A 24,426-nucleotide genomic window follows, 5' to 3' on the forward strand; every position below is an offset into this window, starting at 1 on the left:
TTTTTGGTTTTTTTTTTTCAGTTGAATATTTATTTTCAAAATAGTTTCAATCTTTTAATATAATCAAAGCAATATATTTATCTAACATCCCTCAAATTTTGATACAATGCTTTTGTTGTAACTCTATTCTAATTATTTTATAATTAATTTCCTTTTGCTGTTGTTATTGTTATTTTAGGAGACAATGTCTAGCTCTAGCAATCCTCCTGTCTTAGCCTCCCAAGTAACTAAGACTGCATGAGTGTTCCAACATGCCCAGTTCTACATTTTTTAATTCTTGAAAATTCTTTTTTTTTTTTGAGAATTTCAATATTTATTTTTCAGTTTTTGGCGTACACAACATCTTTGTTGGTATGTGGTGCTGAGGATCGAACCCGGGCCGCACACATGCCAGGCGAGCAGCGCGCAACTGCTTGAGCCACATCCCCAGCCCCTCTTGAAAATTCTTAATCATTTTTTTCTTTAATATTGCTTCCCCACTATTGTATTCTCTCTTCTAAAACTCCACTTAGACACATGTTGGAGCTTCTCAACCTGTCCTCTAACATATCTTAGTTTTTCTTTCTTGTTTTTCATCTCTTATATCCTGTGCTGTTCTGGAAGAATTCTAACTTCCATTTTCAAACTACTAACTTCTCCCTTTAGCTGTGTCTATTTGCTCATTTATGGAGTTATTTTAAAATCATATTCTTTATTTTCAAAATTTCAATTCTTTACATATCAACTTATAATTACTATTTTTAAAATAATTGTTCTTATTCAAATATAATTCAATATGCCCTCAATTTAAAAAGGTAATAATATTTTCTAGTACTGAGGATTGAATCTAGGGGCCTTTCATCACTGAACTCCATATCCAATCCTCTTTACTTTTCATTTTAAACAGGTTGCCCTTAAACGTGGCCCTCCTACCTTAGTCCCCTGTATAGCTGAGATTACAGGCATGTGCCAAGCAGCCTGGCTAAAATAGACATATTTTAAGTTAAGAAACTTTTAGGCAAAAGTTTCCATTTAAAATTTATCCATTATGAAGCTCATTTTTAATGACAAAAGGGAAAAAAAAACTTCTTATAGTTCTCTTGGCTGTTATTCTGCCAAATGTCATCCCACTGTGCCTACTTGGAGCAAGGCATGGAAAGAATAGGTTCTATTATTTCCATTTAGAATTAGAGGAGCTGAAGCACAATAAAGTTCTCTTTAAGGTACTTTCTCCTCAACTTTTTTTTTTTTTAATATCAAAGTCACAGAAATGTTCACAGTAAAATGAATACCTTATATCTTTCATCAGGGTTCAAATTTGTTAATATTTACCACATTGGCTTTATCTTTCCTTTTATCTCTAAATATACATATACACACCAAATCCAAATATTCATATACCTTTTTTCTGAACCCATTCCTGAACCCATTAAGATACACCACATTCAAATATTTTAGTATTTATCTTCAAAGAATAAGGACACTGTCAGTACAACCATTATGTTATTAAAACACCATACAAACTATGAGCTTTAATAGAATATTACACAGATTTGCAATAGCAGATTCAAAGCTAGTATTTAAGTCATTTGACTAAATGTTTTTTATCTACGCTTGCCTAATTATTGGACCTGAACTGATTCTCTGGTAATTACTTCCATGAGACAATCCACCAAAGAACATTTTCTTCCCTCCATGACCTTCAAAATAAATTTCATTTACTCCTTCACTTGACAGGTATTCTTAAAAAACAAACATTTCTGCAAATCAACCAATAATCTTCTAGGATATTAAACCTCAAATATCAAGTATTCTGAATTTCCAGATTGTTTTCACTACTTTTAAATTTTATTTTATTCAATTTATTTATTTAGGTATAGGAATTGAACCCAGGGCACTTTACCACTAAGCTTACATTACATCCGCAGCCCTCTTTATGTTTTGAGATAGGCCCTCACTAATTTTGCTGAAGGTGTCACTAAACTGCCCAGGCTGGCCTTCATCTTGTGATCTCCCTGCCTCAGTCTCCTAAGAAGCTGGGATTACAGATGGGTACCACCACACCCACCTTCTAGGCTGTCTTCTTACACTGTGTAGCAGCTTAAAATGAAGCCAGTATAATTAACACTCTCAAAACTAGACATTCCTTTTTATATGCCACAGAAATCCAACCAATGAGAATTTCACTATACAAGCTTTTCAAGGGAAAAATATGTTTTTCAAAAAATATAGTATACATAGGATTGACAAGGGAAAAGAATCTGTTTCATACATGAAAAACTAAGTATATTCATCAATCTACATGGAAAACTAATTTTTCAATGAGTATTATTTCATCTTAATCACTGATGTTAGGAAATGAAAAAAATTAAAAACTATAAAACCCTTTCAAGGAACACACAAAATAGCAATATAACCTAACGTTAATAGTAAAGAGATAAACTGTGTCATGCAGATAACTATAACCAGAGACATGTTTAAGATCAAGCTACAATCAAATACTAACAAGATTATTTACAATACTAACAAGATCATTTACTATATGCTGCTGGGAACTGTACTAGGAACATTTCATAGATTAACATAATGTCACAGAAACCCTTCTTTATCACTGGGAAAACACAGCTATCAAAAAACAATTGATATAGGAGTAAGGGCATGCTTTAACTTTAAAAGTACAGAAAAGAAGAATGGGGAGAAGGTCATTTCAAAAAAAATGGGAAAGCACCAATCAAACCATAAATATGACAACTATCCCAAGTAACATCAAAACATGAGTTTCAAGTTAAAGAAATGGCTAAGTAGAATGGAATTGAATTATGAGAGGCCTCAGCTACTATAAATAAAAGTTTATAAAACAGCTGGAGCAGGACACCCTACATGCTTTATGTGCTAAAAATGCTTTTAGAAGAATTATTTGATACTACTACTAAATGAGAAAGAAACCAAAAGAAAAGAATTAGCTAATGCTAACATTTACATACCAACTCAAAAAACTGTCACCTGAAGAATCACAGAACTCAAACTGAACCAATTCTACTACACTTCAAATCAATTAGCACTTTTGTCAGGAACAAGGAAGTGGTAGATATACTTGAAAAACAATTTATATCTTCAATGAAGTTTAAAAGTATACTGAAAATATGTCATTAAAACTGCTAGTCAGCCAGATGTGGAAGCACATGCCTGTAATCTCAGCTACTTAAGAGGCTCAGGGAGAAGGATCTTAAATTCAAGGCCAGTCTCAGCAACTTAGTGAGAACCTGTCTCAAAATGAAATTTTTAAAAGAACTGAGTGTATAACTCAGAGGTAGAATCCCATTGGGTTCAATTCCCCAGTACCACCAAAAGAAAAACCACCACCAACAACAACAAAATCCCTGCTAGTTAGTAGTTAGACTTGGGATGCAGTTCAGTGGCAGAATGTGTGCTCAGCATGCACAAAACCTGGGTTCAATATGCAACACTGAAAAGAGAAGACATGCCCATCAATTAATATAAAACTACTTTTACTGTTCAGTACTACTGTACAAAAATAATTTGACTAAATTTGGTATGTGCATTAAATTTATAATACCAGTATTAACTTTAATAAGAGCAACATGATAAATAAATAAACTTATACAAGACTTTAATAGGGGCTGGGGATATAGCTCAGTGTTAGAGTATTTGCCTAGCATGCACAAGGCCTTGGGTTTGATACCCAGCACTGAAAAAAGAAAGAATATCTCTATACTGCTTTAGAACTACACTATTCACCAAAGCTAATGAACATACATTTTTTAGAAACAATTACTATGTAAATAATACCCATCATACTTTTTATTCATATGTCTATTAATAGTTCAGTATATACTCCATACAATAGTTTTCAAAATCCACATTAGACATAAAAAAAAAAAAAACCTATCTCAAACAAGTTCCTTTCTATTAAACAAATTCCTCCTAAAGAGAAGAAATTTGAGAAGAAAAATTTCTCAAGTTTGTAAAAACTAGATTACTTACCAGTAACTTGAGTTATCCTATTGGGTCTTTTCCCTCACAGATCCACCTCTCCTGCCCTTCTGTCCAGCATGAGAATCTTCCTGATGGGCATCCACTGGAACTGAGGGGGCATGCAGTACAGATGTATATGTAAGAAAGTTGGGGGTAGGGGATTTGGAAGATGCTAGATACATGCGTCAGTGCACTTGCTTACCTTCCTGAAATTGGAAATTTCAACGGTTCCTTGGTCCTCGAAGCATTCACAATAACTTCAAAGAATGTGGATCTGTGGAGATTACCCAATAGGAGAACTCCAGTTACTGGTAAGTGATCCAGGTTTTTCTTCTCTATCAGAATAAGAAGATTATTTAATTTTATTTGAGATTATTAATACATATAGAACTACAGGAGAAAAAGATAAAAATTCATTGGGTTATTATATATGAACACACAAAAGTACATATAGAAACAATTTGCGAACCAGAGCATCAACAGAAACTTCTAGCATTATCAGAAACACAAAGCAAAGATTAGCAGTTTTCATTTTTGAATGTTCACTGTAAAGACAGTTATGTTTTAACATACAAAAATATTAGCTATCAAACTATTCCATTTCACTAAAATACCACCATTATTTTTTAATATTAATATAAGAATAATCCTCCTCCTCCTTCTCCTCCTGATCAAAATCTACCATTTTTTAGCTCTTGTCATTAACATTTACTTAATTGTTATATAGAAGCTACCAAAATGAACTAACAATCTTTTTAGACTACAGATTAAAAGTATTAATACAATTCCCATTTATCACTAAGTTTTTAACCATCTGTCACCTATCAAGAAACCAACCATTAAAGTATATAAAGTTATTTATCAGTACGTCAGCTGCTGATAAATAACCATTGAGCCACATCTCTGGCCCTTGTTTTTTCTTTATTTTGAGTCAGGGTCTTACTAAGTTTCTAGGACCTCACTAAGTTGCTGAGGCTGGCCTTGAACTTGAGATCCTCCTGCCTCAGCCTCCCAAACTGCTAGAATTACAAGCATGTGCCACCGCACTCCACTAAAGAAAAATATCCTAAAAGGAAAAAAAAAAAAAAACCTTCCTCAACAGAATTTTATTTTCCCTTCAAACTTACATGAAGATATGCTATTGCCTTTAACTCAGTGTATGTTAATCATGTTATTTTAATGATGTCATTGCCACAGTAGGTACTAGATGCAGATACATGTTTTAATAATCCTTTATCATTATCCAGCTAGACAGTTATCCCCTGTCTTTGAGAAACTTGTAGTTTCATGATTCTTCTTTCCATGCAAACAAATTAAAGAAAATGTCTAGCTTTTCCTTTAAGAGTAATGGAACAAAATAGGAGCTGGGTTGTGGCTCAGTGGTAGAGTGCTTCCTTAGCATGTGTGAGGCACTGGATTTGATTCTCAGCACCACATACAAATAAATAAACAAAATAAAGTCCTATCAACATCTAAAAAATTTTTAAAAAGAGTAAGGGGATAAAATGGTCTATAAAGTCATCATTCTTCAAAACATAATTCAAAGGAAATTTTTACATTTTAATCTTGTTATGAGGTAATATTTGTTCTTAAAAAAGGTTTACACACACTTGTCAAGATTATTGTTACATTCCTATTTAAGATACAAACATCTCTGGGTAAAAGTGTATTTATTTCTATAAATCTGGGTTGAAGAGTATTATAATAAAAACCCATTAGTTTTTAAATGATTCATTCATTCCAAAAGGGGTACTACACTGCTATGCTTTGGATGTGGTCTGAGTATATATGAACCAAGGGTTCATGTGCTGGAAGGTTGGTCCTTAGTATGGAGACATTGAAAAGTAATGGGACATTTAAGGGATGGAGCCAAGTGGAAAGGAATTAGGTCATGGGGGAGGTGCCCTCTGAGGGGATTAACTGTAAGAGCAAGTTGTTATAAAAAGAGCAAAAACAAGCAACAATGTGAAGATAGAATCTACAAAATGGGAGAAAATCTTTACCACATGCACCTCAGATGGAGCACTTATCTCCAGAACATATAAAGAACTCAAAAAACTTAACACCAAAAAAAACACAAATAACCCAATCAATAAATGGGCTAAAGAACTAAACAGACACTTCACAGAATAAATATAATCGATCAACAAACATATGAAAAGATGTTCATTATCTCTAGCAATTAGAGAAAGGCAAATCAGAACTATCTAAGATTTCATCTCATTCTAGTCAGAATGGTGATTATCAAGAATACAAGCAATAATAAGTGTTGGCAAGGATGTGTGGGAAAAGGTACACTCAAACACTGCTGGTAGGACTGAAAATTGGTACAGCCACTATGGAAAGCAGTATGGAGATTACTCAGAAACCTTGGAATGGAACCACCATTTGACCCAGCTATCCCACTCTTCAGTTTATACCCAAAGATTTTAAACTCAGCATACCACAGTGACAAAGCCACATCACTATTTACAGCAGCTCAATTCACAAGAGCTAAACTACTGAGCCAATTTAGGTGTCTTTCAACAGATGAATGGATAAAGAAAATGTGTTATATATACACAATGGAATATTACTCAGCCTTAAAGAAGAATGAAATTATGGCATTTGCAGGTAAATTGATGGAGCTGGAGAACATCATACTAAGCGAAATAAGTCAATCCCAAAAAACCTAAGACCAAATGTTTTCTCTGATAAGCAGATACTCATCCATAATGGGAGGGGGGGTAGGGAAGAATGATGGAACTTTGGATTGTGCAGAAGGGAGTGAGGGGAGGGGCTGTGGGGATGGTAGAATGAGAGGGACATTACTACCCTATATACATGTATAATTACATTACCAGTGTAACTCTGCACCATGTATAGCCAGATGAAGAAGTTGTGCTCCATTTGTGTACAATGTGTCAAAATGCATTCTGTAGTCATGTATAATTAATTAGAACAAATTAAAAATAAATAAGTTAATGAATAAAATTAAAAAGAAAAAAGAGCAAGATTGACCCCTCCTTACTCTCTGGTTCCCTATATCACCATGTGATCTCTTTTGCACTTGTTCTTGCCATTATGATACAATTTACCATGAGGCCCCACCAGAGGTCAAACAGATGGAGCCACCCAATCATAGACGTTTGACCTACAAACTGTGAGTTAATTAAACTCTTTTCTTTATAAATTACCAAGCTCCAGACATTTCACTATAACAACAGAAACAGACTAATCCCTACAAAGACCTCCATTTCCAATTATAAATATAAAAAAGAGTCATCTAGTTAATTTTTCTATTAGATTCTTCCTTAACTTCTAATCACTGAAGAGTAAGTATGTAGCACAAAGATCTTACATGTTTGTTTATATTTATAGAATAGACACAGATAACCAAAAGGGTCACTTAGAAACTAGCACTGAAAAGTACATCTTGTGGTTGTCTTCATTCCACAAAACCAGCTAAAATGAATTTTACTGGAATAGCTTAGAAAAAAATTCCAGAGATTAAGATGCTGTATACAAATCTATCCTGTGTGAATTCTAATAATGCTAACCAACAAGAAAGCATTCCTTTAGAATAAGACAGAAACCAAACTGCTATCATTTCCAAAAGTAGATAAAAAGTGACTTCCTTTTGGGAGGGGGTGCATTATTGTCTCAGATACTTTCCTTTAGGGGAAACAAGCTGCCAATGTTCAGAGAAGCCCTATTAAAAAGCCCATGTGACAAGAAACTGATGTCTCTGACCAACAGCCAAACCTGTCAACAGTCACGCAAGACAGAAACATGTGTTCTTCTAAGGTATGCTAAAATCCACTTAAGTGAGCTTGAAATTGGATCTGCCCTCACGTGAGCCATGAGTTAACTGCAACTCTGGTTGACACCTGAACTGTAGCCTCGTGAGAGAAAAGATAGGAAAAACAATATAATATTAAAATTAATCTGTCCAGATTTTGAAGCCCTGCATTAGTTTTCAAATCAATTCCTAATAATCATCTCTAAAATATGAGTAAAATATTTTCTCTGTAAGACTGATTTTATAAAACAATGGCTCTCTTCTGTAATAATAAATTTCACTAGTCTCAAGTCAATAATAGTTACTATAACTTAAAGAGTAGCTCTAAATGCCTAATTTTCTTTCCTTTAAAAGTTATTCATTTTTCATTTCCAAATGAATTTTAAAAACTTTAAAACAGCAATTCCTCTATTATACTTCACTAGGCTCTTGTTAATCGTGACTTTAAAATAATTAATTGCACTATCACTTTAAAAGTGCACACAGGGTTCGAGGTGGTAGCTCAGTGATAGAGCAGTTATCTAATATGCTAGGCAGTCCCTGAATTTGATCCGCAGCATGTATGTACATACCTATCTATCTTCTCCCTTTCTCTTACTCTCTCACACAAAGTACATATACGTGCTGCACTTTTCAAAAATCTTCAATGGATGTTCATTAATCACCTTTTTCATGGAACCATACACTAAAGCATCAATAACAGTAAGGTACAAACCCATTGTATCTAAATTAATTTCAAAATATTAATGCTCCATTATCTCCCACCTAACTAGAGGAACAGTCTAACTCACCTTTTTATTTCCACTGTTGCATCCTTCCAGTCCATTCTCTTTATTCAATGGCTTCTTGTTACGTTTCCAACAAAATCTAAATGTAGTATCATTTATGACTAAATTGTGATCTGTAGTCTACCTACTTCTCTGGCTTTGTTTGATGTCACCCACCCCTGCCTTACCACATGTTAGTCTTTGCTCCATATAAAACAAATTATTTTTTTAAAAAAAAGGGGGTTTTAAATTTGCTGTTAACCAGTACTCTTTTCATGAACACTTTCTCTTACCTTCAGCTTTTATGACATCCCCTCAGAGTAATCTACCTACTTCAAATAATTCCCATTATTATCAAAATCTGCAATTATTTTGCTTGTATTCTGTATTCGGACTTAAATTCCAAGAGGGCAGGGATATCTTGTTCTCCTTTCTAACTCCATTACCTAGCCCATCATCTGCCCCATAATCTCCATTTTAATGGATAGTTAAATTATTTTCAAAATTCACAAACCCCTCAGTGATATTCAGTTCTAGAGTCTTAGCTACTCCCCTCTTATACTGCCCATGCTGTAAATAGCTTTTTACTTAGCACTCATAAAACCTGAATCTTTAAGCATCATAAATTATATCAAATTCAGTGTCCTGCAGAGACAGCTATTGCTTTATAGATCAAAAATGGTTTTATAAAATGTACCATGATGTGCTTGGTTAGTTAATCAATAAAGAGTTCTATGATTCACCCCTCCTAAAAAGAGAAGATAAGTTTCTTCATACATGATCCTTCACAAGTAACTGCAATTTTCCAAGATTTTAAAAGTTACTATATATTTGCTTACCAATTTAAAAAATAAATTTTGCATCACCAGTAATTAAACCCAGAGCCTCTTGCATGCTAGACAAGCACTTTACCACTGAGCTATACCCTTGGCCATTAAAATATTCTTACCAAGATAAACCCAATATTTTAAGTATCTTTTTCATTAATTACATTCTGTAGCTACAATCAAGAGCCAACTTTCAAAGTACAAGCTGAAGGATAGATATTACTATATAATTAATTGTAGCACTCTTCCTTGAACAATAAAGTTACTTACTAAGATAATTTTACTTACCTTTACCTACCAATATTAAAAAGCTTTATTTAACTTACAGATAGAATTCAGAAAAAAATTTGGATAAATACTATGAAGGATTATTATCTTGTTAGAACTTAAAATGTAGATCCAAATGTCCACCTATTAAATATAACATGAAACTTGACAGAAAAATTAAGATTCTGTCTGATCAAAGGACATTTACACAGCTAAATACATCCCCTTTCTTTTAAAAACATCCTCTTTCCTCTGTTTCTATATTATACTCTCCTGTACTTCCATTCCCTAATTATTTTTTCCATCCATTTCTTTATTCTTTGTGGGACATTCATCTTTTATCACCCCTCCCACAAAAATAGTGATATTTCTCAAATATTCATCCCAAGTCTTTCTTCTCATGCTGTGCAGCCCACTATATCCCTGATCTATTTTACCCACTCCCTTGGCTTTAACTCAGATATGTATGCTGATGACTACCAAATAAGTATTTATAGCCCTGTCCTCTTTCTCAATCTTTACCCCCATATATCTAACCAACTCAGAGATCTTCCCTCTCAAAATTCCTCCAGGCGCCAAAAAATTAAACAAATCTAAATGTGAACTGTTTCCTTCTCCCAGGCCTATCTCAATAAGGAGTACCATGATTCAAGCTTCTGCTTAATTTGGCCAAAATCCTGTACTCATCCTGATTCCTCCCTGCTATACAACCCAACTTCCTACATTTTAAAACCATATCCAATCAACCATCAAATCTTATAAATTTTCTCCTAGACACATCTAATACATTCATTTCCCTCTCCTCACTGGCATTACCCTTGCTCAGGACACTCCTGTCTCCTGACTAGCTTGCTGCAATTACTTAGTACTACTAGTACTAAATGACAAGTAAATGGTTTCTCTGCTTGTAATTAAGCTTCAACAAACAAGGAAGAACGACATAAGATAGAATTAAATGCTAGTGGCAGTAGTTGCAATCATGCATTGCACTGATAGTAAAAGAAAACATTTACTGATAGTAAAAAAAAAACTGCTGAAGGGCTGAGATTGTGGCTCAGTGACAGAGTGCTTGCCTTGCATGTGTGAAGCATTGGGTTCCATTCTCAGCACCGCATATAGATAAATAAATAAAATAAAGGTCCATCAACAACTAAAAAAATTCTTTAAAAACTGCCAAAAAAGTTGAATATGCAGGTAACATAGGCTGATGTAAGTTCTTTTAACCAAATATGAAATGCACAATTAAATATACTCCTTCCAACTTACAGGATTATGAAAGAACTTAATTCTGATAAATGTTCCTTAGGAAAAATCAGAAGTGTAAACAATTTAAAACAACAGCAGAATCAAATAAATAACAAAGGTCTTTGCAATTCAGTTAAGCATTATCGGTACCTATGACACTGATAGGTACTGTGACACAGGCACTGAGAACTTTTACAATCATCCATGATTAACTAAGACTTACACTATATTTACTGTATCGTTTATCACCTTTAATCATTGCCAAAAAGCCATATGGGTGTAAATGAAATTTGATTCTTGGACTAATGCGTACTAGCCTCAGAAAGAACAATTCAGGGAGGAAAAAGAAACAAGACCAATATATTTTCAGTACACTGTGTAAATACAATCATCATTTGTTATGAAATGCTTTGAGATTAATTTAAAAGGCATTTATTCTGGCCTAGGGACACAGCTCTTTCTGAGATGGATAATGCCTAAGCAATCATAAAGACCAAGAAAGAATTTGTGAAAGGGGAATAAAGGACAGACGAATCAGCATAATACAGAAGATGCAGCAGTATGGAAAAGACCATTACCATGTTCTGACAATCCCTACCTTAAAAATAGACATTTACTTTTTTAACTACAGCAAATAAAACAAAAAATTTAAAAAAATAAATAAAATTGACAGATCCTTAGCCATGCTAACGAAGAGAAGGAGAGAAAATTCAAATCACTAACATATGTGATGAAAAAAGAAATATCACAACAGACACTACAGAAATAGAAAAGATAATTAGAAATTATTTTGAAAACTTGTACTCTAATAAAATAGAAAATATTGATGGCATCAACAAATTTCTAGAGTCATATAATTTGCCCAAATTGAATCAGGATGATATACCAATTTCAAGTGATGAAATAGAAGACGCTATCAAACATCTACCAATCAAAAAAAGCTCAGGACTGGATGGATACACAGCCGAGTTCTAAAAGACCTTTAAAGAAGAACTAATATCAATACTCTTCAATTTATTTCAGGAAATAGAAAAAGAGGCAGCACTTCCAAATTCATTCTATGAGGCCAATATCACTCTAATTCCAAAACCAGGCAAAGACACATCCAAAAAAGAAAACTTCAGACCAATACCTCTAATGAACACAGATGCAAAAATTCTCAATAAAATTCTGGCAAATCGAATACAAAAATATCAAAAAGATCGCACACCACAATCGAGTGGGATTCATCCCAGGAATGCAAGGTTGGTTCAATATATGGAAATCAACAAATGTAATTCATCACATCAATAGACTTACAGATGATAATCATATGATCATCTCAATAGCTGCAGAAAAAGCATTTGACAAAATACAGCACCCCCTCATGTTCAAAACACTAGAAAAAAAGAGATAAAAGTAACATATCTTAACATCATAAAGGCTATCTATGCTAAGTCCCAGGCCAATATCATTCTAAATGGAGAAAAATTGAAGGCATTCCCTCTAAAAACTGGAGCAAGACAGGGACGGCCTCCTTCACCACTTCTATTAACATCGGCCTTGAAACAGTGGCCAGAGCAATTAGACAAAAGAAATTAAAGGGATACACATAGGAAGAGAAGAACTCAAATTGGCACTATTAGCTGATGATATGATTCTATACCTAGAAGACCCTAAAAGTTCCACCAGAAAACTTCTAGAACTAGTAAATGAATTCAGCAAAGTAACAGGATATAAAACCAACACCCATAAGTCAAAGGCATTTTTGTATATCAGTGACAAATCCTCAGAAAGGGAAATGAGGAAAACTACCTTATTTACAATAGCCTCAAAAAAATAAAATAAAATACTTGGGAATCAACTTAACAAACGAGGTGAAAGACATGATAAATTGTGGTGTAAAGGTGTATTAAGAATTGTAATGCAAAAAAATTTTTTTTAAAAATCTGAAAAAAAAAAAAATAAAGGCTTGCACCACTGCAAAAAAAAAAAAGGTGAAAGACCTCTACAATGAAAACTACAGAACCCTAAAGAAAAAAGTCAAAGAAGATGGGAAGATCTACCTTGCTCTTGGATAGACAGAATTAATATTATCAAAATGACCATATTTCCAAAGCACTATACAAATTTAATGCAATTCTGATCAAAATTCCAATGATATTACTCATAGAAACAGAGCAAATATGAAATTCATCTGGAAAAATAAGCTTTAGCTAACAGTTTTTTGAGGATTTACTATATACCACACACTGTGCACTGTTCCTCATAATAACTATAAGGCGTCATCATAACCTTCATTTTCACAAGTTAAAAGTTGATGTTCAAAAAGTCGTGTAACTTTCACAAGATTACACAGCTAGTAAATGGTGAAAACAATATTTAAACCCACAGAATAAAGTTCCAGAGTCCACACTCTTAACTACAATGCTGCATAACTGTAGAGAATTCCTAAAATTTGAAATCGTTTGCTTTTGCTCTTTTGTTTTACATTTTCATAATGAATACACATAAAAATTAAAAACGAGAGCTGGGTTGTGGTTCAGTAGTAGAGTGCTTACCTCACATGTGTGAAGCCCTGGGTTCAATTTTCAGCATGGCATATAAATAAATGAATAAAATCAAGGTCCATCAACAACTAAAAACATATTTTAAAAAATTAAAAACAAATATGTACAAGTAAAACAGGTACTTTCCTGCACTGAAAACTTGAATGTATAATAAAACCCTGCATTAAATTAAGTGAAAGATGATAAGATTAAATTATAATGCAAATTTCCAAAGAACACCACAGAAAAATGCTACGTAAAAAGTTGATAGAAAACCAGCGAGCAGAGCGTGGTGGCTCATGCCGGTAATCCCTGATACTTGGGAAGATGAGGTAGGAGGATTTCAAGTTCAAGGCCAGCCTGGGCACTTTAATGAGACTCTTATCTCAAAAACAATGTAAAATGGCTGGGGATATGGCTCAGTGGTAGAGTGTCCCAGGTTTAATCCCCAGCACTGCAAAAATAAAAAAAAGAAAAAAGAAAAAGACATCAAAATGAAGTCTGTTAACATTTAAACTCAAAATATCAATTAACATAGGGAAAACAGTTATTTTGTTCTTCACTTATCATACTGCTCACAGATTTGAACAATGTAGTTCTTATTCTAAGCAGTGAGTTTAATGTTAGAAGTTATCAAAACGTACAACACTAGATCAAGTTTTATAAAAATTGTAAGAAAAAATCCTTAAGGAGATACTTTCTAGACAAACCTACTTCCTACCACAGCAAGATAATAAAAAGTGAGTGGCTAATCAGATATGTGAGTCTCACATTAACCAGCTATTGAACAAGTCACAATCTTTCTGGCCTGTGTTTTTTACTATAAATTGGACATATGGTAGAGCCATGAGTCCCCACCCGCCTCAAAAAAAAAAAAAAAAAAAAAAAAACAGAGAAGATCCCACCCAGAAGATTGCTAAAACATTACCACTAGAATCTTCCAGGGTAGCTGAAAATCCCAATAAGAAGGATTTGCAAACAACAGTGGTCTCAACCCATTTTGAATGTTTAATACCAACATTCTTACCACAAACCCCTTAGTTTACCCTCTGAAGACTGTTTAAATTTTTTTGGTGGTGGGAAGGAAGGGTTACTAGGAATTGAACCTACAGGCACTTAAATTTAGAGACAGGGTCTCCCTAAATTGCGTGGGGTCTTACTAAATTGCTAAGGCTGGCCTTGAACTTACAGATCCTCCTGCCTCCACCTCCTAAATCACTGGGATTACATGTGTGTGTTACTGCTTCTGGACGTTCATCCTTTTTCATGTGTAAAGTAAGTAGTCTATGTCAGGAAATGTCCATTTTGGAGACTCTTGGAAAGCTCCTTTGCTTGAGAATTCTCTAATGATAATTCTATAACTTTCTAGAATAAACAAAATTACCAAATAGATACAGAATCTTTTAAAGTAAATTGTTACCAATCACAGCTCACATAACAAAGTTTAAGTAGTAATCATGAAAGCTGATAAATGAAACAGTGTAGGTATTCAACAAATATTTGATTTAATGAATAAAGTCACAATTACATAATATTTTATATACTTGCAATACCACTAAAATTATAAGCTAGAAAGAATTATTTACTAATACTTTTTTAAAAGGGATAATTACTTAAGGGAAATACATGGTTTTGAAAATCCCACTTAAATCCTTGAATGAAAACTTGATACACCACAGAATGTTTCTACCAAATATAATGGCCCATATCTGACCTTGAAGCAAAGAGGAATAAGCAAAGAAACATTTCACCTAGCTAGGATAATTTTATAAACCTCTTTACCAGGGAAGAAAGGGTGAAAAGATCAACCAGTAGTTGTGACAATCTGGGTTTCAATCTAGGGTCTAATATATTTCTGTGACTAGATGACCAGCTTCCTCACTAGCTGCATAGGGAGGTTGATAAGCAAATGAAGGCTAAATAGGAACCCACCCTGAACACAGTAAAGCATTACACAAGTAAATTCCTACTTCCCCCCCAAACTACAATAACTGAAAATTAACATAACAATAATTGTTCAAATATATTCCTTAATGGTAAAAGTCACCATTTACTGCCACTGATAAAAAGGCCTTACAATTATGTTTAAAGAAAAGGAAAACAAAACCATACTCCTGAATAGCATATTGAAGGTGACTGATAACATAACCAACAAGAAAGAGGCATTAAACTTAACAAGGTAATCCTATTATAAAACTGTTTCTCAAAGATGGTTTATGAGGGCTGGGGTTGTGGCGCAGCAGTACAGCACTCGCCTCGCACGGGCGAGACCCTGGGTTCCATCCTCAGAATTACATAGAAATGAATGAATGGGATAAAGGTATTGTGTCCAACTACAACTAAAAAACAAATATTAAAAAAAAAGAGATGGTTTTTGAGATTATATTTAAAGTTTTTAGTATGTAAATTTAGCATAGGCAAAGCACTGGTGTAATGCTTTATTGTGTTCAAAATGCACTCCTATATATCCTCTTATTGGCCTCAAGCCACTCTATATGGCTGATGATGAAGAGGAATTAGACTCTAGTTTAAACCTAGGTTCTCTGAATACTAATTTATTTTTGGATCCTTTTCTTTTCAGCAAAGAGATTTATTAAGACTAGCCTACTTGGGTAAAGTTTCTTTGCTTATTCCTCTTTCCTTCAAGGTTAGATATATGGGCAATACATTTGGCAGAAAATTTTGATCTACTGAAATCTTACTTCAATTATATGACAACTATCATCTTAAAAAATAACAGTTTCTTTGAAATATACACACATTTGTATACAAAAAAGAAAGTTTTAACCAGCAATGAAATAGCAGCCCTTTCAAAGACTATCATTTGGCTGAAATTTCATAGGGGAGAAAGGTAATTAACCAAACTGCATGATGCTAAGAAAGGATCTGGCTAAACTGCCCAGGCTGGCTTGGAACTTTTGATCCTCCTGCCACAGTCTCCAGAGTTGCTAGGATTACAGGCATGTGTCAATTCCATCAGTCAAAAAAAAAAAAAAAAAAAAAAAAAAAAACTGATTTCATAATCTGAGAATGGGTCTTCTTCAAAAGCTAGGACTATGTTTGAAAATTTATTTTAAACTCCTTCTGTATATCATTTGCAAATACCATCTATCGTCCGTGCCAGAATTCAAACTCTTTAGAGGCCTAGAACAGAGTCATCCATAGTTCTATCATCTTAGCATCGTTCATGATCTATGATATATGCCCAATAAGCTTGTGCAGAATTTTATGATTTTGTCATTACCACTTCCAATAATGCACTCATATGTATGGAAGGGCAAATAGTGACTTATATATCCTACATCAGAATTCCCACTTTTTCAAAGGTTGTATTTTTAAAAACCCAATAACCTGTTTTTTCCTAATATCTATATACACCTGCTTCAACAAACCTCTATTGAACACCTATTATTTCCAAGGCATTCTGCCAAGCACCTTCAAAAAAGTAACAAAAAAACTCCAATTTCACTTAAGAAACTCAAAGAGCAGCAAGGAAATGGATGAATACATGTAACTGAACGATAATGTGATAAACGCTATAATACAGGTATCACAAATGCACCTTGAACTAAAAGAGCCAAGAGCTTTAACCAAAGAGCCATCCTCTCCTTTCTGGTTAATTCAACATTTAGAATATTTGGCTTCATAGAAAAGATACAAATCAACCTTGGGTTTATGAGGAAATTCAGTAGCTAGATGCATGCCACATTCAGAGGTACACACAAAAGAAGGCAGGTTTGGAATGGGCTAGGAGAATATCACAGGGCATAGATAAGTGAGTTGGGTCTTAAAAGAATAAGCAGGAGTTCACCCAGCAGGCATAATGATAATACAATTCTTAAAAAATGAATCCTGTTAGCCTAACCCTGGATAATAAGAATAGTAAAATAAAAATCAAAATAAAAAACTAAGAATAGTAAAAAACCCAAGTTAGAGGTACAGTTCTGTGGAATAGTGCCTGCCTACCAGTGTAAAGCCCTGGGTTTGATCCCTAGCACAGGGGTGGGGGTGGGGATATGAAGAAGCAGATGAGGAAAAATTCCATTATTTTCCTAATGTCTGTCTTATTTCTATATAGTCATTACTAATTGGCACATTGATTTATTTTTAAAAGTACAAGTTGGGGCTGGGTATGTGGCTCAGAGGTAATGCCAATGTAAGGCCCTGGGTTCAGTTTGAAGTACTTCATAAAGAAAGTACAAGTTTATAGACAAAACATTACTACCTCAATCATAAAATTTAGTTTCATTTTAATTATAATTAAATTCAATTAGTTCCAATTTTATTTTAAATTCAGTCCAGTCCAAACAAATATAAAATCCAAATGCTAAACTATTTTTCAATTAATCTCAAATACCACAACTTTACGTACAGCATATTTTAGTTTTTGATAGGCTCTCATGAAAAATTATCTTAAATTTAAAGTCATTCACAAGAGAACTTACAATTTAGTCAACAATTATATTTCATAACAAGACCTATGCGGCTGCAAATGAGATCATAAGAATAACAACAACTTTCCAAAGCTGCACCTTTAAAGTACTAAGGAATTCATATACAACATTATCATTGAAATAATGATGAAACAATTAATATAAACGTACAACTTATGAACAAAATAGTATTTTTCAAACACAATCTTTGGAAATTATTGAAAAACCAATATCAGCATCAAAAAAGAAAATCAAAACTAAAGGAACATTAATTGAAAAAGTTTATATACCTATAATGATCCAGGTACTTTACTAGTTTGGGGTATACCAAAATGAATCAGAGTCTCTGCCCTGTGGAGTAGATAAAAATCTAGACAATTATACTACAACTTATAGATCCTCTAGAAATAATTATATATGCATACATACATACGTACATAGAATCAACATGAATACTAACTGGAGTTAGGGAGAGGGTAATTCCAGAGGATTTCTTTAGGAGTATCATCTGATAAATATACTTCAACGCTGATATAGCACAGGACTGATTCATGAATACTAACTGGAGTTAGGGAGAGGGTAATTCCAGAGGATTTCTTTAGGAGTATCATCTGATAAATATACTTCAACACTGATATAGCACAGGACTGATTAGGATAAGCAGCAGGAAATGACACCAGAAAGGCAATTTGGGAATAGATTATTACAGCCTTGAACGTCATGCTTAGAAGTTCATCGTTATTCAGCAGCCACAGCAGACCACTTTTTTTTAATATGTAGGGACCAACATTACCAGATAGTCTTCAAAAAAAATATTAGTAGCATTCCAGAGATCAATTTGTTCAGTTAAAAAAATAATATATGACTTCTGAACTATAACTACAAAAACTCAAAAAAGAATAGATTTGAGATGGAGAAATAAATGTATATAAGGAATGACAAGAAGTTAGAATCAAAGCTGAGACAATGATAGTTTCAGCTTAGGTTCCAGAAAGAAGTTTATGCCACATACAGGATAAGGAATATAGAGAAGTAAAACATGGTTAGGCAGAAATTGATTTCAAAAACTTAAAAGGAAAATTCAGAAGGAGTGTTCCAATTTAAAAACAAAGATAGCAATATCAAACACCATAGAGTTGACTTTGAAAGAATACTGAGATTCAGCCAATGAGTTTAACAATTAGGAAGAACACCAGTTATCAGAGAAACTTCATTTAATAAAAAAATAAAGAAAAGAAAAAGAATGCCTGGTGAAGTCAATTTTTTCTGTATAAAAAGCTAAGCCAATAAAATTCTAAACCATCATTTCATACACACTCAAGTTCTCTTCACAGTCTTAAAAGTTAAAGATCTTTAGTTTACGTGGATTTTATCTATCATTATTATACTGGAAACAAAAACAGGGGTTAAGGGCATGTAAGCTCAGTGGTAGTGTATTTGTCTAGCATGCACCAAGCCCTAGGTTCCAATCCCAGCAGCAAAAAAAAAATTAATAAAACATCACATTAATTGATACTTTCATGAAAAAAATCTGTATTTTCCAAAAATAATTTTGTGTGAAACTGGCACTGTTTTTTTTTTTTTTTTTTTTTTTTTGGTGGTGGTGCTGGGGATTGAACCCAGGGCCTTATACAGGAGAGGCAAGCACTCTACCAACTGAGCTATATCCCCAGCCTCTGAAAATGTATATTTTTGCTAGCCTCCTACATCAGGATTAATAAATGACATCTGGATTGTCATATCTATTTCTGCATTCACTTTTTTTGCAATATGTCATTTTGGTTCAAGAATATGAAGAAAATCTGGACTCCCACAGATACGTAGTCAAAAAAAAGGGAGAAGGTATTTAAGTAGCCTTTTCTTAAATAATTGTAAATATTCTTCTTTGATACTAAAGACAGTTTTTTTTCCCCAAAAGTTTAGTTGCAATTTGAAATCTAAAACTACACAACAAAATTTTCATAGTATTCCCCTAAAACCCTTTGCTATTTTGTACTTTGAAGGAATTATCTATGCATTGTTTTGAATTCTCACATATTGATTTTTAGGACATATGGGTTCAGAGGTATGCAGCCCTTCCAAATGTTGACATATTTCATGATAAAATATCAGAAATTACATTCATTGATATTACCACTAATCAGAAAAAGTCATTAAAGTATTCAAAAGAAAAAAACAAAACAACTTAAAAAATGAAAAAATAAAGCAGGACCCAGTGGCACACACCTATAATACTAGCAACTTGAGAGACTGAGGCAGGAGGATCCCAAGTTCAAGAACAGCCTGGGCAACTTAAAAAAAATTTAAGGGCTTGGAATGTGGCTCAGAGGCAGAGGACTTGCCTAGCACGTGGGAGGCCCTGAGTTTAATCCCCAATACAACAAAAACAGTAAATACATACAAAAATACACAGAAAGGACTCAGAGGCTCTAAAACTCACTGTTGAAGTTAAAAGCTTTCAAAAATTCTAGTTTACATTTGTCACTTTTATTATTGACAACAAATAGTATCAACTGTTCCCTTTAAGTAGAAAACTTACTGTATCCATTTTTAAGACACTAACTGTTAAACATCCAATTTTGAAAGTATACTTTTTTCTTTTTTCATGGTGCTGAGATTAAACCCAGGGTCTAGTACATGCCAGGCAAGTGCTCTACCAACTGAGCTATATATCCCAGCCCCTAAATATCCAATTTTGAATAACCAGTTTGTCAGATGGCCTTTCAAAAAAAAAAAAAAAAAAATGATGTTCTATGTAAAAAAGCAACTTCTCAAGTGCTTTCCCTTTGCAGTCAACCCCTGCACTTTGGGATGCCGCAGAAGTGTTTCACATGCACTTTTCATTTCATCAGAATATTTTAAAGACAAAGACTTAATAAAACTACTAACTCTTAGTTTCATAAAGGATATTCTTAAGGGAAACTGGCATTATTTTTACTGCACTGGCATGGTGGTAAAGATTAGAATGAATGTGGCAATTTAGTGCCACTGCCCTGGTTCATGCTAAAATGCTGTTTTCACCTACCACTGCTTTTGCACCATCACTACATATGTGGACACAGTGAAAAAGGAAAATTATGGCCAAATGTTCTTATGAAAACAGTTTGAAATGCATAAATTAACTAAAAGGGCTTAAGGGACCCCTACAGTTCCTCATTCCACACTTCAAAAACAACTACCACAGACTTTCCAAACACTAATCACTTTCACAATTTCCTATAAACAATGACCCTCTGTGAGTATTCTAATCCAAGATAAAGGAAGGAGAGAAAACAAACAAGAATCCCCCGCCCCGCAAGCAAGGAATCTCTGAAAAGACAAATTAGTGGTTGCTGGAAAGGTTCCTCAGATGGGTAAGAAAACTCAGATGGGTAAGAAAAGATCCAGAATCTGAATCAGGTATTTCTTTAAGAAAAAAAAAAAAAAAAAAAAAAAAAGGCAGGCTTATTTAGATGGCCCTCTTTTTTTTTTTTTTTTTAAATCCCATTCCCACACCAAGGATTTAGGAGAATTAGTAACAAATCTCAAATTAAAAGAATAAGAAAACAAGTATGACAAGACAACAGTGATAATGAAAAGATTTTCATCAGATAATAGTTTCTTTAGGGATTCTTTGAAATGTGAACTTCACAGTTTATTTTCATTTTACAGAAGGTAAAGTAATTCTTTTCATTAATAATCGAATCCTTACCATAACACTGTGTTAAGTTTTAAACAACACTTTATAATGAAGTTGGGGCACTAACCATTGAATCAAAACCCCTATCCCTTTTTTATATTTTGTTTAGAGACAGGGTCTCACTGAGTTGCTTAAGGCCTTGCTAAATTGCTGAGGCTGGCCTTGAACTAGCAATCCTCCTGCCTCAACCTCCAGAGCTGCTGGGAGCCACCTCACCCAGCTCAAAGTGCTTCTCATTTGATAAGAAAACCGTTAAATTTTACAAAAGCAAAAAAAAAAAAAATATATATATATATATATATATATATATATGTATATATTGATTGTTCGTCATTGTATGTCCAATACCTAGTTCAACTCTTGTATAAGATGCTCAATAAATATTTTTATTGTAGTAGTTCTGAGATATGAGCTTAAGTTACCAGATTTCTAGTACAAGACCTAGTGGTTTCTAAGTCATCTTTTCCACAGCTTTCTAAAATAACACTTTCGAGAAACCTAATGGAACTATCACAGCATACCCTGAGAAAATATAACACTACCTGTTATACTTAAAAACCTGCTATAGACTAGGTTTTATTTTATAGGTTTGCATTTAGATCACAGTGCAGAACCAAAACAAACAACTCTATCATTTTAACTTCTAAATATTTATTCTGTGAAGTAAGCAGTAATTTTTCATTCCTAAATGCAGACACAATAAGATACCAGTTTTAATTGTTATATATCCATTTCTACCTTTACACAGACTACACTAAATATTTCATTTTCTCTGATGATTCATAATGGCTCTTAATTTTCTGCTTTCTTATGTTTATATTTGGAACACTTATTGCCTTAAAAAGAACTTCAGATTCTGAAGACTGAGCAGCACCTTTGATGATAATCTGTTGCTGTAGCTTTTTCTTTTTAATATTCCCTATCAGTTTGACATTTATTACTGTTTCTCACAAAAGGACAATGTAGAAAATTTCAGGTCATTTAGGTTCTAGATTTAAAAGAGATTAATCAAATTTAAATAAAGGCCACCAAATACAAAATTGAAATTTAATCACAGAAATGGCATCAACTTAAAAGAATATAATTGAGAATACAATTGAGGAATTGAAACTATGTCAAATCATATTTTATTCTGACAGACATGCTATGAATGTAACCTCATTCTACAGCTTGACATGACCTCCCTAGGATATAGGCAAAGGAAATGGTCTTCTGTTGGAATGTGAAGCATTTGAACTAGGTATTCTTTAAAGAAAAAAATATATATTTTATGTCAGTAAAGACTTTAAAGAGAGATCATGGACTGGATCTTTTCTGAAGGTTTAAAAGGAAAAAAAAAAAATGTTTCAAATGTCTAGGATGACTTAGACTTGGCCTCACATTTGGCAACTGAGAATTAGTTCAGAGGTCAGTCTGACCCAAAGAATTCAAATCCTGGCTGTTTGTCACATAAACAAGTCTTCAGCAAACTGCATCCTTCTGCTGTACAGCTATCCAGGCCCAGCTCTGGCTCTCCACAACCTTATCCTTGAAATCACCTCACAGCTAATGATCATGTCAGCTATGGAGAATTACTTCTTTCAACTACTGAAACTTTCACTTCTCAATAGTGTTCTGCAGTCCTTTACTCCTGTCTTCCTAACATTACTGGGGAGGGAAGTATTTTGCAGTGTAATCAATATCTGCCTTATTAACAATGCCCTGTTCCATTGTTCTACCCAAACATGGATTCCACTCTTAATTTCAGAAACAACAGTAGGAAAGTAACAGATAACAGAGAAATGAGAGCTCTTAGGTTTAACTCAGGGCCAAAGTCAAAAGAAAAGAGACAATTCAGAGAGGAAGGAAGAAGCTTAGAGGGTGTCACAGTGCAGAACACTTACTTTTAGGAACAGAGTGTCCCTTAGACTTCTGGTGGGTTGCCCAGAGCCTCTTCAGTTTCAATCCAAATGACAATGCTTCTCTGAGTGCTCCTCAAGTAATGTTTCCACCACTAAAAATGGGATCTACAAGAGCTCAGATGTACTGGTAAAAAAATGTCAGGGGCTCCCATGTGGGCCTCAAGCCTCTTTAAAAGTAGGCCCACTTCTCTGTCCTGGGCCAACTCCCCTGTGCACTATAATCCTTCTTCTTCCAGGTGCCAGGTATTCGGCCTGTTTCTTCTCTTCTGAGCTGCCACCACCTACTCTATTTCTCAGGGTTCCTCTAACCCCAAGACTGGCTGTGGAGTAGGACAACAGCTTCCCCCCTTCCTTGCTGTCCCTGCAAATAAACATATAGGCTCTTCTAGTTTCAGTATTTTTCTAATTGCTACAAGAAAATAGAGAGGGAACAACAAAAAGCAACAATGTAGTACCAGAGATTAAGATTTAAAGTTCCTGCTGCCAAAAAAGAAATTTCCTAAATGGTGCTTCTTGAGAATTTTTTAAAATACAAAGTACTAATAAAGATATATGAGTATACTCTTAACCAAATCCAACCTCATATGACATAATATGCTCTTCTTTTCAAAATACTTAAAACACGGGTCCAAAAATAGCAAGTAGGTAATTTTTTTTTCTTTTAGAATGTTCTCTCATTTTCCCTTGAATTTAGCAAATGTTTAAAAGTTTGCTTTTTAATAGTTATCCTGAAAAATGTTCAAAATATTTTATCCAATTCAAATGAAAATTCATATTCAAAAGTCTAAATTTACAAAAAGACAACCATGTCAAAAGCAGGTCGTTTCACGCAGAAAATTTTTAAAATTTGAGACTTCTGGTAGTATGTTTTAAAAATTTAATAAAGTGTTTAAATCATCAGGATATCTTATTTTTAGAAATCTAACTTTTACTGAATATTTATAATGTCAAAATTACAAAGACCCTCTATTTTAAAAGTAACAGTAAACTTAATGTGCTTACTGTGAGAATTTAAGATTCTAA

The 24,426-nt window shown here is 33.7% G+C and overlaps 1 protein-coding gene across 7 annotated transcripts in view; it reads right to left on the reverse strand.

Moving 5' to 3' along the window:
• Yaf2 (YY1 associated factor 2) overlaps positions 1-24,426 on the reverse strand; it is a 68,663-nt gene that overhangs the window by 42,582 nt on the left and 1,655 nt on the right. The window contains exons 3-4 of one of the 7 annotated variants that reach the window (XR_013091203.1): positions 23,386-23,764; positions 4,178-4,249 (exon numbers count right to left, since the gene is read on the reverse strand). The exons of 3 other annotated variants lie outside the window; for them this stretch is intronic. Coding sequence is in view for 1 of the 4 variants with exons in the window: in XM_076854318.1 (XP_076710433.1) it covers positions 4,178-4,249 (72 nt within the window). In the remaining 3 variants the exon portion in view is untranslated. Of the gene's footprint in view, positions 1-4,177; positions 4,311-23,385; positions 23,765-24,426 lie in introns of those variants that run through there. 3 more of the 7 variants (XR_013091202.1, XR_013091201.1, XM_076854318.1) reach the window with 3 other exon arrangements.

This window comes from Callospermophilus lateralis, chromosome 4, assembly GCF_048772815.1.
Source record: "Callospermophilus lateralis isolate mCalLat2 chromosome 4, mCalLat2.hap1, whole genome shotgun sequence".
Lineage (NCBI taxonomy): Eukaryota > Metazoa > Chordata > Mammalia > Rodentia > Sciuridae > Callospermophilus > Callospermophilus lateralis.